The sequence below is a fragment of the Lutjanus erythropterus genome, chromosome 6 (assembly GCF_056507025.1).
Source record: "Lutjanus erythropterus isolate fLutEry1 chromosome 6, fLutEry1.hap2, whole genome shotgun sequence".
Classification (NCBI taxonomy): domain Eukaryota; kingdom Metazoa; phylum Chordata; class Actinopteri; order Lutjaniformes; family Lutjanidae; genus Lutjanus; species Lutjanus erythropterus.
Window position 1 is genome coordinate 35201772 of NC_139322.1, and position 16087 is coordinate 35217858.

The following is a 16087-nucleotide window of genomic DNA, read 5'->3' on the forward strand; positions in this document are numbered from 1 at the left end:
ATTTAGTTTTCTGTATAGAAATGAATGAAATGCTGAGATATAGGCTCATTGTATATTTTAAAGCAAAAGTTTTCTTACACCCCTTAAAATGAAGAGGGTCCTGTGACCCTCTGTGAACCTTTGACGACCCCTAACAGGGATCAGGACCCCCAGGTTGAGAACCAGTGCCTTAGGTCATTTAGTTTCATATGATACCAGTATTTTCATTCTAGGTTTAAAACTGAGCCTGCTACAGCCTCTGACGTGGCGCAGGCGTGGGCGTCCGCGTGGAGGTGGAGGTTAACTCAGGTTACTACAGAACGCAGATTGCTGACCTGCTGATTTCAGGGCCAGTAAACCCACTGAACCCCATGAAATTCTACAGAAGCTCCTGCTCCACCCTGTCAGTGAGCCTGTCTTGGCAGGGTTTCATAATTACGCTGAAGAAAATAAACAAGCATTTAAAAAACAAAGACATCTCTGGGGCATTTTCACACCCAGTTCAGAGGCAGCACTCACTTTGAGTTCTTGCATGTTTCCCCCTGAGCTTGCTTCAGTTGCACATATGAGAACGCTGTAATGGTTCTTGGGTGTGGACCAAAACAGACCCATCAAGACCTCTCTGAGAGGGAGAGTCCCCCGCTGTTTATCTAACCTAATCCTGAAACGCCTCATTTGGAGAATGTGATGCAAACCTGATCTGTGGGATACGACCTCAGGAAACATCGTAGTAACAACCCACAGCAGCTTTTTTCATTTCTTGATTTGATTATCAAAGAAACAGAAAGTGCTTTCCCACGTAAGATTTCTGACTAATTAAGGAAACGACGGCTCCCTGCTGCTCTCAGCTTTTGTTAATGAGGCTTTGTTCAAAACTGAGCCTAAATGTAAGTGAACCTCTGCAATGCAATAAAGTAATAACATGTCTCTTCATTTACATCACAGTAAAAGGACTGCAGGTTTGACTAGAGCCTTAATTAATTAACCCAAGTGACAAGCAAATTAATTGTTGTACTAGCAGGCTATGAGGCAGGCTATGAGCCTTTCCCAGAATGCCCCAGTGTCTCTTTTTATCTTCCCAATAAATCACCCGCTCAGTATCGGATTATTGATTATACTTTTCCCCTCTCTGTGCATCTTTGCGTCTCATCCTTTATCTTCGTTCTTCTTCTTCCTCTTCATCACCAGGATCCTGTACTAAGCAGCATCTTCCCCCAGCGAGGCCCCAAGGCGGGCGGCTCGTCTCTCACCATCAGAGGCCGCAGGCTGAGGACGGGACACCCGAGTGAAGTCAGCGTCTTGATCGGAGGAGTGCCGTGTACAGTGTAAGTGTCTCTGATTGGTCCTGAATGAAGAGTTGGGCTGGGTTGCACCGACAAAGATTATTTTTCAAACCCTTTAAACCCATCATATTTTAACTTAAAATTATTTTGCATCAAACTTTAAAACTATCTAAATATTAAACCAAAATGTATTCAAACCTCACTTTATTTTTACTCTGAACCTAGATTAAATTTAGCTCAGTTTAAAATGTGATCCGGTATTAAGTTTAAAGACTTGAGGAGGTCTAACCTTTAAAATTTTAACTAACTTTTTAGCTAGCTAGCAAACAATGTTATGTTTTGTTAAGGAATACAGAGCATGTGAAAGTTAACGGTTTCTCACACATTTTATACTTAAGTCAAATTAATTAATTTAAACTATTCATTTTATTATTCATTCATTTTATTTATTTTAGCAAACATCTGCATATTGAATAAACTGTACTTTACTTTAGATTAGTTTTTAATTGTGCAACAGAGCTCTGCTTAAATTTTAAATCTGGATTTTCTCATTTTAAACCTGTTAAACTCCACTTAGAACTAATCTTAGATTAAATCGATCTTTGCCGGTGCAACCATCCTTTGAAAATGCCTGACTTTCAACACATCCTGGTGCTTTATGTAAACCAAAAATAAATCAGTGTTTGAAATTAAACAGTCCCATTCTCGTATTTGTCATCTGTACCTGCATTAGTCCTCTGTTGATCTCTCACTTTGGAAATTAGCAAGCCATAAATAATCATGATCAAAACATACAATCAAAGATCATATGAACAGGATATGAAAGAATTTGCAGTTTGATTTGTGGTAATGATTTAGATGTGATGATAAAGGCTTTAAGAGTTTCCTGGTTTGAGTTCAAATCTGTATTCACACTGACATTAAGAGCTATAAAAATGCACTATATTGTTTGTGAACAGACTGGTTTATACACAAGGTTAAAATGTGATGCTCTCTGTTCAGGCTGAACATCCAGGAGGATCAGATCAGCTGTCTGACCCGAGGCAGCAACAGAACAGGAGAGCACGGCATCACTGTGCGGTTTGGTGGGGCAGAGCGACACCTGCAGGGTTTGGTGTATCACTACACCCCCAACCCAAACATCACCATGGCTGCTCCGTCCAAAAGTTTCCTCAGGTAGGTATCAGTCTCAACAGAGCAATCAAGACATTCAAACATTTACAATCTATTTATAATTTAAACATGCAAATAATACACACTGTTCAGTACACAGCTGTCTTAGAGAAATACAATCCCAGCTCTACGTCAAACTTGTGGCCTGAATACAGTTACAACATCAGGCCAACATCAGGCAGAAATCTATATGAAGAAGTAAATTGAAAGATGAGTTGGGTGTTTGTCCACCCTGATTGTCATGCAGTGGTTATTTCTACAGAAGAAGCTCAACTATTTTTAGTCTAGTTTTACAAATGGCCTTTTGTTCTTATGCTCAGGTTGTTAAGCGGCTAAATGGTCAGTGTAATAAATCAGGATCCTGATCTGTTTGTTTCTTTTCTTTAATATCTACATGTTGGATGTATTGTGATTTATTGTTGAAAGTATTTAAAGTTTCAGAAAACACTGAATAACAATTAATTTTTCATGATTTTACTTGTGTTTTTCACCTGATTCTGCTTGAAATTCACTTGGAATAAGTTCTGCTAAACTATCTTTGTGAAAAATCCTCCACATGTGCTGCAAGTGTTTCATCAGCTGAGAGTCCAGCACTGGTCAAAAGGGGGGAAACAACTTGCTTCAGCCAGAGATTCTATGTTAAATAGGGCTTCAGCCTGTTTAAATGGACAGTTGACTAAAAAATGAAAATTCAGTCATTATCTACTCACACTCATTCCAACTGAGGGTTGGGTTTATTTTGTTAGTCCAAAAAACACTGCAGAGTTTCATAGGAAAACAGTGTTGCCTAATCTGGTGATCAACATGCTGGTTGCACACCGTCACAACACACACACACCCAGTTCAGACGGTGTGCATGCACACATGAACGTGGCTCCAAGCTTAAGATCTATAATGAAGATTCAGACTAAAAACATGGTGTAAATTACATTTTTTTAGTCAACTTGGCATGTTGGGGCTTTCATTTTTTTCATTGTTCATCCCAATATGTCAGTTTTTAAATCTAAACATGAAATATAAAAGGATGAATAAATGATTTCCTCTGCAGTGGAGGAAGAATCATCAGAGTCTCTGGTCAGAACCTGGATGTGGTCCAAGAACCAAAAATGAGGGTCACCCTCAGTCCTCCTGATACTCTCCCCCCGAGGAAGAGGAGAAGGAGGAGGAGGAGGAGCAGTGATAGGAGGAGAGAAGGAAAACTGAACAGAGGACGGGATCATCGGGGTCCAATGAAGAGGTGGAGGAGGATCGTCCCAGAGGCAGACTGTCCCGAGGGGACAATCTGTCATGTCAAACAGGTAAGTTTATGTGTAACATATTAGTATTTTTGTTGTGTTGTACAGTTATTTAAAGCTGTTTATTTCTCTAATATATTTCATTTCAATGTTTGTGTTTTCTCCTCCAGTATGAGTCTCGTTGCACAGTGAACAACTCCTCCCTCATCTCCTGTCCGACTCCGGCCGTGGGTCCAGAGGCCAGGAGGGCCACGGTCAAAGTTCACTTCCTGTTGGACAGCCTCCATTTTGACTTCAACACCGTGGGGAAAGAAGCCTTCAGCTACGAGCTCAACCCGCAGCTCTACCAGCTGAACCAGAACGACTTCAGCAAACCGTACCACCACAAACCCGGCAGCATCATCTCTGTGGAGGTGGGAAACTGACTGCTTTTCTTCTTCCCACCGCAAACTGGCCCGGACTTCAGAACAGCTTTGAAATTCTGTATCTCTCCCCTCCAGGGCGAGAACCTAGACCTGGCCATCTACAAGCATGAAGTGGAGGCTCGGATAGGGGATGGAGTGTGTGTGGTGAAGACCCTGACCCACAACCACTTGTACTGTGAACCTCCAGCCCAGCAGCCCTCAGTCACAGCCAGCAACAAACAGGACGGCATGGACAGTCTGCCTGAGTTCACAGTGAGTAAATGTCACTGAGAACCTAGAATTCATATTCATTGCACATTTAGGTCTTGTTTACACCTGGTATGAACATGAGTCTTGAGTGATCCAATCATAAGTGAACAGCTCCAAGTTCCAGTGTGAATGCACCCCAGATGCATTGAGGACACACTGAGATCTGATAGGCAGTCGGGGCCACATGTGACCACATTCTTTCAGCAGTGTGTAAGCAGTGTATCCAGGACCGCCCACTCAACTGACGTCCTGTAAATGCACACAATACATCTGTCTGATTTCTGATTTCTATTTGGTTCACTGTAATGCAAATGACATGTTTGGGCTCTGTTACCTGCCAAGCTGAGTCCCCAGACTCCCTTTAAAAATCGTCCAATTTTGAGAGTTGTTGTGTGAAGAGAAAATTTATAAACTTTGCCAAATGCTGTCTGCAGCATTTCCTAATCAGTGGTACCTTCTTGTAAGTTCAGGATTAAATGCAAGACAATAAGTTGGTTCTTTTCTTGTAAAAACACCAACATCACTGGACCATTGGCAAGTCCTGTGTGAAGTGCATCTACCTGCCAACATTTAGCGGCTAGGTATTTGTACGTGTCAAACTTTACAAATAAACACTGTAGGCTACTTCTTTGTCACTTGAGGAGAAAGTCCTCAGACTTCCATAAAAAATCGCCCAATTTTGTGAGTTGTTAAGTGAGGAGAAACTTTACATTCTTAATTATTTGGGCTTTTTTGTAAATTCAGCAAATGTTATACATGAAGTTATTTCTTTCTTTTGTGCAAAAAACATTGACGCAACAACGCAATTGGTCTTTGCAAACAAGAAATGATGTAGCTATGTGTTTATTTGTATACAGAGCTGTACACTTGTGATCAGATTAACCAGGATGCATGTTAATACTAGGTCTGAACTGGCTGTTACAGTCACTGTGACCAAACAGCAGCAGGGGACTAGGTGAAGGTGGTGGGGAATAAAGATTTAGTATACTAAGAGTATACTTGCATAATAAACTATTTACCTCATTCAAGTTTATCTTGATGAACACTTTTCTGCTCTATGGTGTTAAATGTCTTTAATTGTGTTTTCCAGGTGAGGATGGGGAATCTGAACTTCTCTCTGGGCAGAGTGCAGTACGACACACAGGCCCAGTCTACGTTTCCTCTGGAGGCTCAGGTGGGAGTCGGGGTGGGAGCCTCCATAGTGGCTCTCATTGTGCTCATCATAGTCCTCATATACAGGTAAACAACACGTACAGCACTCAGTTATATCACTTCAGCTCCACTGACTTGCATTATTCTCATCAAGAGGCTGCAGTGTGCAGTAGTTGGAATGTGATTTTCAGTCATACATGACTGTTTTTTAAAATATTTTCCATATTTCTTTACCTGAATGTTGATTGTTTTATTGTTGTTTTTCAGGAGGAAGAGCAAACAGGCCATGAGGGACTATAAGAAGGTGCAGATCCAGCTGGAGAACCTGGAGACCAGCGTGAGAGATCGCTGTAAGAAGGAGTTCACAGGTACAATCCAAACCCTCTGTTCTGTCTAAATTTTAGAAAATGCCATCACCTCAGTCACTGTCCATGAATAAGGATTATTTGTAAACTGAGGCTTTCGTCCCCCTTTCCCCTCCCACAGACCTGATGACAGAGATGATGGACATGTCCAGTGATCTGGTGGGTTCGGGGATTCCCTTCCTGGATTACCGGGCATACGCCGAGCGTATTTTCTTCCCCGGCCACCAGGAGTCGCCACTGAGACGAGATCTGGATGTTCCGGAGAGTCGGAGGCAGACTGTGGAGCAGGGCCTGGTTCAGCTGTCCAACCTGCTCAACAGCAAACTCTTTCTCACCAAGGTCAGACAAAAGAGTTTGGTATTATTTTATATTAGATTTGGAAGCACTGAAGAACAATTTAAACCACATTACCCCCCGAAAACACTTTGTTAATGGGAGATCTTCACTTTTTTGTGTAGAAACTAATACATCTCTAAGAATGAGACTTTCCCGATAACGTCCTGTTTCCTCACATCTCTCTATCTCTGTCCTCTGTTCAGTTTATTCACACTCTGGAGGTCCAGCGGACGTTCTCCCCCAGGGATCGGGCCTATGTGGCCTCTCTGCTAACTGTAGCCCTGCATGGTAAACTAGAATACTTCACAGACATCCTGAAGACTCTGCTTAATGATCTGGTGGAACAGTATGTGGCCAAGAACCCCAAACTGATGCTCAGGAGGTGAGGGAGACGTTTTATTTTCAGCACCGGGTCACTGGTTCATTCTCAATCCATAAAATGCTTCCTTACATGTGTGATTATCCTTTTCCAGGACGGAATCAGTGGTTGAGAAGCTTTTGACAAACTGGATGTCCATCTGTCTGTTTACCTTTCTGAGGGTATGTACGCTGGAATTTTGCACCTGACCAGAGATCAGTGTAATAAAATTAAATCTGTTTTAAAAGTCTTCATTTTAGTTGGTTAAAACCCCGCCAAGTTTTGACCTCACAGGGTCCTCATCAGGGTTAAAGGGATAGTTCACCCAAAAATGAAAATTCTGCTATTGTCACCATTCACTTCCATTGTTTGGGAGATTCTGCAACACTGTTTTCCTGTAAAACTCCAGGACTCAAAAGCTAAACTTCAGTCAGCATGAGGGTGAGTAGATAATGACTGAATTTTCATTTTTGAATGAACTATCCCTTGAAAATAGTAAAAACAGAATGATTACACTTAGTACTACATAGTGTATATAGATAACATGGCAGGAATAAACATTATTGTATCACAAAGTGAAATGTCCAACACTAATGAGACCAGTTTCATTTAGGAACTATTTTCTCTCTGTTAGAAAAAAAGTAGTTCTGGTAGATTGTAGTGCAGAATCTCTCTGACTCGACTGCAACTCCTCATGCTGCGGCTGCCTGGTCTCGCGAGGCACAGTTCATCTCGAATGATCCCTTGGCCTGAGAGAATTACCCACAGTTCATAGCATTGTGACGTCAAACATGAGGTTACCATGGAAACCCCAGACAGAAATTTATTAAATGACGATCCAAGATCTCACCTTTACTTCTTGAACTGAATTTGCAACCACTAGCTTCAAAAAACAACAACACAAGTGCAACGCTTTTAAAACATTACGGACATTTTCCCTGAGACATCTGTCCTAATGCATTTTTCTTTCTGTATATTTACACGTCTCTTTTTTATTTTTATGTAATTGCCTTTTTACATTTTACATTCTTCATATCTATTTGTGTCATTTGTGTCCATTTGATTGCAGCCTCTCAAACCCAACACTTGCATCTAAAGTCAGAGAGTTTAAGGCTTAAGGTGGGGACATTGGGATTGGACCATACTGCGTGTTTGCACTGTGATGCACTTTAGCCTCTTGTGGTGAAACTGAGTATTACAACAACAAACAGATGAGCAGTTTAGATCAGACTTAGAAAATGGATCAATGGAGAGTTTCCGTTTGTGACATACGTTTAAAAGCAAAGTGTTTCTATCTAAACAGTTGTGATTCTCTAGCAAAACTTTTTTTTTACCTGGCAAAACCTTTTTTTCCACTTGTTGTTCAGTCATAACCAGAGGAGAGAAAACAATTTAGATCTTAGAGATACAAAGTGGATCATCATTTTTTTCCTCACTCACCTCTCATGGCTTCTGTACTATGCAAATTCTTCATTATGCAGGCAGCCAGAAGTAAACGGCTGCTCAGAAGTAAAGCTGACCACTCGATCAGGACACTCGCTGAATGGCTCTTAAATTAGATTCTGTTGTGTGAGGACATTGTTGACCTTCCGTCTTTATGCTTGGACAGGAATCAGCGGGGGAGTCGTTCTACATGCTGTTCAGAGCAATAAAACACCAGGTGGACAAGGGACCTGTGGACGCCGTGACGGGAAAAGCCAAGTACACGCTGAATGACAACCGGCTGCTGCGAGAGGACGTCGAGTACCGCACACTGGTCAGAACACACACAGATACTACGTGCAGTGTAACACACAGGCGGGGTTCATATGCTTGAATCCTGACAGCTTCATTTTTTGTTGGATTCTGGATAGTAGTCTTACAATGTTTCCACCTCCTGTTCATCTGTCCAGACTCTAAACGTTGTGATGCCAGCTGCAGCTGCCAGCGGAGGCTCCACCACCCAGACGGTACCTGCCAAAGTCCTGGACTGTGACACCATCACCCAGGTGAAGGAGAAACTTGTGGAACAAACCTGGAAGGGGACCTCCTTCTCCCAGAGGCCACACATTGACTCATTACACCTCGGTAAGTTCAACTTATTTTACAACATCATGCTTCTCGTTGGTCGTACTGACTGTGTGAAAGCATAGAGACTTTTTATGCTTTTTCTAAGTGGAAGCTATGAAAGGGATTCATATTGTAAAGTAGAATTTAAGTGCTGCCTCAGTGCTGCAACTAACAATTATTTTTATTATTAATTCATCAGAATCACCAAAATCAATTCATCTGCAGTTTTTTTTCTTGAATATGATAAAATGCCAGAAAGAAGAAATAAATGCACAGTTTCCTAAAATCAAGGTGACATCTTTAAGTTCTGGATTTTGGATTCTTGGTCAGACAAACCCAACAAAGATATTCATTTAAGATCATATACAGTAAGATAAAGAAAATCAGTGCATTGCTACAAGTGAGAAGCTGGAAAAGTTTCTGTTTTTCTGTAGATTGACTCATTTATTTGATGAAGTGTTTTAGCTCTACTTCAGTGCTCTTTAGCGTTAATTTTCCGAGTCTCTGCTGGAGGGATGAACAGCTTTCTTGCAAGAGATATTCTCTCATTTCGTGTTTTGGTGATGGTGGTGAAGAGTGCAGCCATACATCAAACCATTTAAGTCACTTCTCCTGTCCTGTATGGGAGCATTTGCATTTGTTTTTTTCTCTTGTTTATTCAGATTTTTCCTTTAATTTGTCATCCAGGTGTGTGTCTCTGCTGCAGCGTTACAGCTAAATTCCACCAGCAGCAGCTGCGTCGCATTACAGCTGTGTCACATCAGCTGGAGCTGATCGAATGGGCAGGAAGTCAGACACAGAAAAGGCAGGGAGAATCTGGTTAATTTTCAAAATAAAAGACCCTGTGCAGACTGACGATCATAAAGACAGGCAGAAAAGAAATTATTGAACCACGTAAGCACAAAGAGCAAGGAAAGACGACCTAATCAACAAAATCTGAGCTAGTAAACATAATCAGGTGAGCAAAACGCTCCGCTGCTGAAATGCTTCTGAAACGCTGCTGTCGCGGAGGACGGATCAGAACCGTGATGCAGACGTGCTGTGCTTGGTGGAATCAACTGGTTACTGAAACTCAGTCTTACATCTGCAATGATAAGCAGTAGCATAACGTCACACAAACATTTTTCCCTCCAGAGTGGCGTGCAGGTGTTGCAGGTCATCTAATCCTGTCAGATGAGGACCTGACTTCAGTGGTACAAGGCTCATGGAAGCGTCTTAATACACTGCAACACTACAAGGTCAGTGCAAGTTACACGAACACCAAAACACATGCAAACATGTGCAGAATGCAGCTGTAAACCTTCCATTTGTTTGAGGCAGATTTTCTCAAAGTGTGACAGCTGTGATATTTATTGTGTGCTGCAGGTTCCTGATGGAGCCACAGTGGCCCTCGTCCCCAGAAACACCAAACACCACCTGCATGACAGCCATGATTACATGCCTGGAGAAAGTGAGTCTCATTGTACACACACCAATGACTTACATGCATAAAGTTTGAGTGTAACGTATATATGGAATATTTTCACTGCCTTACCTTGCGGTCAGACAGCGTTTTTCCAACTGGAAATTGCTACTATATAAGCCAACTATACCACTCTACCACTGCCTCAATCTGTTACTTTATGTTATTTTGTGACTTTGGTGAATCTGAACAATCTCTTTAAAACACACACACACACAATAACACAAATAAATTAAGTAATTAAAACAGCAGAAGAAGAGAAGCTCCTGTGTTTTGAGTTAAAATTAATGTTTTTGGCAAAGGAGTATGATGGTGAGAGAGCAACACTTGGCTTAAATAACGGTGGAAAAGGCTGTCGGACAGCAAAGTGAGGCAGTGAAAATAATCCATGTATATGTCACACTTTCTTTTAGGTGTCTGTAATACATTTTGCTGCTGACCCTGTCCACAGCAGTGCATTGTTTAGCTTCTTTTACTGGTACTCCTGCTGCTTCTCCAAACTAGAATCTACTGTAGGTAATACACTGACTATGGATAAGCATCATGTACAACCTCACTTCAAAAAGCCCAAACTATTCCTTTACGAAGTTGGAGAAAAGTGCATGCAAAATAGAAAAGGAATCTTTTTTTTCTCCACATAATTTTCATTTGATTCATTCATTTTTTGGACTTTACATTTATCTGGGGCTTCTCAAAATATATTTATTTATATATTTAACCTCCAGATTTTAAAGAAAAATCATGCTATATTTTCCACTGCAATTCTGATTGGTTTCCACTAATTATATTCAGCCACACAGTCAGCAGCATCTTTTATTTTGACTTTTTTCTCTCTTTTATTTTCACTTATGAAGGTACAAATATGTAGAATACAAACCAGGCTTTATTATTTGTTTATTTAAGTGCATGGTCAAAACATGATGCTATCTAGCTTATATTGTGAGCAGCTAAACATATTAATGTACATACTGTATGAAGAAAAAAACAATTTAACAGAGAAAATGAAAGGAAACCAGATGAAACAAGTGTTTAAGCAAATGTTGATCAGTGCAGATATTTATGCAGTTATGTTTTAGCTGAAAAGCTGAACAGAGTCTAAATAACCAGCAGAGGTCGCTGTTTGGCTGTATACACATGTTATGTTGAAACGTGAGGTTGAGAGTCAGAAATACCAAACAAACCAAATGTATTAATTCAGCTGTTGTCCCCTCCTACCAGAGACCCCGATGCTGGACGATGGGGAGGAGGGAGGAGTGAGGCTCTGGCATCTGGTGAAAGCCAGCGAGGAGTCGGAGCTGCCCAAACACAGGAGAGGCAGTCTGAGGGAGAGAGGAGGAGAGAGGGCCAAGGCCATCCCCGAGATCTACCTCACACGACTGCTGTCCATGAAGGTAACACGCATGATCTGAGCGCTGTCCATCGAGGTGGAGCTCACTTAATCATATTTGAAAATGTTTTCTATATTTACATTTGGCTATATTCTTTTAATTAAATTATTTTTAAAAAAGTGTGTTACAAAGTAGCGTTATTACATGTTCTGTTCCCTCTAGGCAGAGATATAATAATTTTGTATTTTTTATTATTTTTTATTTGTATTTTGTTTTTATTTGTATTTATTTTTATTTTTATTTCCCAGAATGATTTCAGTTTATTTTTTATTGTTTAAAAAATAGTTTAAGCTTAAGTTTTTATAATTTTCAGAATTAGTTTTTTTATTATAATATGGGGGGTATTTTTAGGGGAACGATTTAAAAAGTTCAGAATAGGTATTACAAAACAATATCATCATACTAAAATAGTTAACAGTCACTGGTATTTTTAAGAATTAAAAATAGCATAAAAAACACAAATAGATTAACTTGAATATAGAAAAGTGATTACATAAAAGTGATATACAAAAAATACTGCCTTTAAAACTAAAAATAAAAAGATTCTGACAATCTATAGACAAAAAAAGGTTAAAATGTGTACAGCGGTGAGGGAGATATCCTTACTTCAGTCTATCGTAAACTCCAAAAATGCAGGATCCTACATTTCCCATAATGCATCATAATAGTGTTGTTCAGTAGATCATGCCAGGTAAATGCCCATATCTTTCTAACCCCATATCACCAATTTGTAATGCAGACTTTCTGTTATAAACTTGAGAATACTGTAAATCAGGAGATGAGCCAGTGTGAGCTTGACTGTGTGAATGTATGTGTGTGGATTTGTGTGTACATGTAGTTTTATTCATCAGTTTCACCGTCTCCGCTCTGTCTCAGGGAACACTGCAGAAGTTTGTGGATGATTTATTCACCGCCATCCTCAGCACCAGTCGTCCTGTACCTCTGGCCGTCAAATACTTCTTCGACTTGTTGGACGAGCAGGCTCTGCAGCACAACATCACTGACCCTGAGACCATCCACATCTGGAAGACCAACAGGTAACTGGCCAGCAGCGGCGGCGGCAGCAGCTCACAAATGGTTTGGATGTTGGGAGACAGAAATGGGTCACAAGCCAACTTCTGGTGGGCCACCATGTGAGAAAAGTTATAAACTTAAAGGCGGATTTCATCCAAAGGTTTAAGAACATCTTGTGCCAGCAAAGCCTGTCCACACAGAACATATGGAGAACAGCTGATCACCTGGTTTTACTATGACCTGAAGTTAACATACATTTGAACTGCCAGAACTTTACAATATGACTGGATATTAAAAATATCTCTTAAGTGGTTCTCTGGAAATGTCACCACAGCTCATAAACCCTTCATCAAAGGATTATTTACATCTTTTTCAGATTGTAGTTTGGTTCATTTTGTCAGGACACAGAAAAAAACAAAACAAAATCATGCATTTTGTTGCCTTTTAGTTCTGACCCAGTTTGCATCAAACCCAGAGGAACAAACATGAGATCACATGGACTGACAAGTAACTCATTTATTGGACAGTTTTTGCCTTCTGTCATCCTGCATCATCGTCGCTTCATGGACAGGAAAAAAATACACATACAGAAAAAAATACTCAGTAGGACACAGCTAACTGCTGATTGAACTCCTTTTCAGTTTCTGATTGATTCAGAGAAAGTTCACACACGCACTTGCTGACACACATACAGCACACGTTCCCACGGTAACCAAATAATCTTACATGAATATCTGATTTTTATGAATTAAAACTAATAAACTAACTTTTCATGGCTTATACAGCTCTTTTGATAATTGCTGAGGGTGGATTTAAAAGTAGTTTATCTTTTGAAGTCATGCTAAATTCACATGTCTACCATCATAAAATCTTGTGGTCAGATTTGCTTTCACACCATCAACAAACCTCACCAGACCATAACAGCTTTTTAGGGCAATTGTAGTTTTAGAAAGCAAAGCCCAGGGAGGGGGATAATATCCTGACTTAGGGAAAAAAAAAGAATTTCTGAGGAAAAAACTGAGATTAGAGTCATAGAGACTAGCACGGATGCACCAGTGGATGATCTTATCAAATTATACTTTGTCATTGGATTAAGCAATAAGGACATGGATTTATATGATGATCTGTTGTACCACAAAATTTCATTTTAATTGCCATTAGATGTAACCAGCAATATCCATGCTGTCCATTACAGACCTCTTTTCTCCTAAATGTAATACTTTAATCTTGAAAATTTTGGGTTTGAATATTAGCCACAGCTACATTAGTTGTCATTTGAAGCTGCAGTGGTCCTAATGTGTTGTAGCATCCTAATCTTTTACGTGTTTAGTCTGCACCTGATTTCACACCATTCCAAATAAATTGAAGTGCAGGCAAATTCACTAGAATTGGTTGAATTCACAACAAACAGGTCAGGTGTGAAAGCACCATATATTGACCACTTTGTGGTGGTTGCTAAATAGTTGTAAACTGAATAAAACATTCATTAAAGCAGCTCTTGCCCTCTATAGAGTCAGTATGTTGTCTTGGCATACAGCTGTACTTTGTAATCAGTGGATCACCATTAACATGTGTATTGACCTTCTTGTCTTGCCAACAGTTTACCACTGCGGTTCTGGATCAATATCCTGAAGAACCCACAGTTCATCTTTGACGTGCAGACCTCAGACCACGTGGACGCTGTGCTGTCCGTCATTGCCCAGACCTTCATGGATTCCTGTACCATCGCTGACCACAAACTGGGACGGGTGAGATAATCACTATAAGGCCGTGCTAATATTATACAACAGTGTTATTCTATAGTGCCTCTGCTATTAAATAGATAGTTTGGGTTGTTTGAAGTTGGATTGTGTGAGGTATCTATTCATAGTCAGTGTATTTCCTACAGTAGGTGGCAGTTGGCTCCCAGTTTGAAGAAGAAGCAGCAAGAGTGCCAGTGTAGGAAGCTAAGCAATATACTGCTGTGTACTGGGTCAGCAGCAAAATGTGTTTTAGCCCCTTAAAAAAACAAATGCACACCTTATTTAGAATATTTTCACTGCCTTTTCTGTTGGTAAACTGCCATTATAGAAGCCACATGTTGCTTTCTTCAAACCAACCCAACTCCAAAGGCAAAATCAGTAATTTTACCTCTCAGAATACAGAGTTACTAGTCTACTTCTGCCTCAGTCTGGTAGTTTCGTTGTCGTATTGTGAGACTTCAGAATATGAAATTCCCCCTTTAGTCACACAATAACACAAATAAACTTACCGATCGAGGAAGCAGTAAAACAGAAACTCAGATATTCTGCAAGGTAAAATTGCCTTTTTTTCCAATGGATTCTGGTGGCTTTGGAGAAAGTGATATTTGGCTTATATAATGGAGGATTCCCGTCAGAAGAGACTGTTTAATAGAAACATAAAACAGTGCAAATTTATTCTAAATATAGTGCATACTAAAACAGACTGATTTTTTTAGGTTAATGATTCTTTTAAGGTGGCTAAAATATGTTTTTCTGCTGACCCTGTCCAAACTGGAGGCATGCCAACTGCAATCTACTGTAGGTAATACACTGACTATGGATAAGCACCTCACACAACCCCACTTTAAAAAATATGCCCTTTAATTAAATAAAAAAGCACAATATTAGCATTACAGGGTGAAGTAATATCACTGTAATACAATATTCACATCACATCTCTATACATGTTATGTTAGTTCATCACATTGTAAATAACACACAGTATCTAGCAGTGATTTTTGCGGCGGCTGTAATGAGTCCTCAAGCTGTGTTTTGTAGCCGACATGTAGTTTAATAATCAACAAAGCTTTGTATTACCTGCCCTCTGTGATATTCAGGACATGTTCCTCCATTTGTCTTCCTTGCACAGGACTCTCCCATCAACAAGTTGCTGTACGCCAGAGACATCCCGCGCTACAAACAGATGGTGGAGAGGTAAGAATATGGCAGCCAGTTGCCCCACTGACCCCCAGGCGTAAAAAAACACTGGAGGAGAGAGGAGGGAGGGAGGGAGGCCTAGGACAATCTGTCAGTGGCAGACAGAGGGTAGACTGAGCCTGCGAGGCTTCCATGCATGGATGGTCTGAGAGCAGACTGCTACACTTACTACTGTCTGCTGCACATTAAACCCTGCACAGCACACTGGTGATGTATTAAAGCTACACTGGACGAGGTTTTTATGGAAGAAATATGCTTTTTTATGATCCTTATTAGTTTTATTTAAATGAAAGAAACAAACTGCTGCTATGCTGTAGATTCTTCTTCTTTTTTCTTATATGGAATTAAACAGAAAAGCCGGTGTGCATATTTTCACAGCAGCAAACTTCAGAACAACTAATAATCTTTCTGTTGCTGACCGCCACACCGTGCTGCAGTGATGTAGACGTGTACTCAAAGTGTTGTCAGTACACCCTGTTGTCTGTCGTACAGCAGCATTAAAACTTTACACCACAGGAGGTCAGTGTAACAAAGCTTTTCAGCTCGGTATCACCTGCTTAAAGTTTGTCCAGAGCAGTAATATCTATATGTAAATAATAACCTCAATACGATAAGATATTTCATGTAATTATCATTCTAGCTTATATTTAAATCTGCACTAATCAATATTATACATTCAC

General features: G+C 40.2%; 1 protein-coding gene across 1 annotated transcript in view; it reads left to right on the top strand.

Annotated features, from left to right (window-relative positions):
- Positions 1-16087, top strand: part of LOC146325654 (plexin-B1-like) — a 45313-nt gene that overhangs the window by 24445 nt on the left and 4781 nt on the right. The window contains exons 17-34 of the mRNA XM_084721784.1: positions 1168-1304; positions 2265-2438; positions 3484-3733; positions 3841-4083; positions 4171-4347; positions 5435-5583; positions 5764-5864; positions 5983-6200; positions 6401-6579; positions 6671-6737; positions 8165-8311; positions 8448-8622; positions 9739-9842; positions 9970-10054; positions 11285-11457; positions 12331-12491; positions 14069-14216; positions 15340-15404. Of these exons, the coding sequence (XP_084577910.1) occupies positions 1168-1304; positions 2265-2438; positions 3484-3733; positions 3841-4083; positions 4171-4347; positions 5435-5583; positions 5764-5864; positions 5983-6200; positions 6401-6579; positions 6671-6737; positions 8165-8311; positions 8448-8622; positions 9739-9842; positions 9970-10054; positions 11285-11457; positions 12331-12491; positions 14069-14216; positions 15340-15404 (2753 nt within the window). The remainder of the gene's footprint in view (positions 1-1167; positions 1305-2264; positions 2439-3483; positions 3734-3840; positions 4084-4170; positions 4348-5434; positions 5584-5763; positions 5865-5982; positions 6201-6400; positions 6580-6670; positions 6738-8164; positions 8312-8447; positions 8623-9738; positions 9843-9969; positions 10055-11284; positions 11458-12330; positions 12492-14068; positions 14217-15339; positions 15405-16087) is intronic.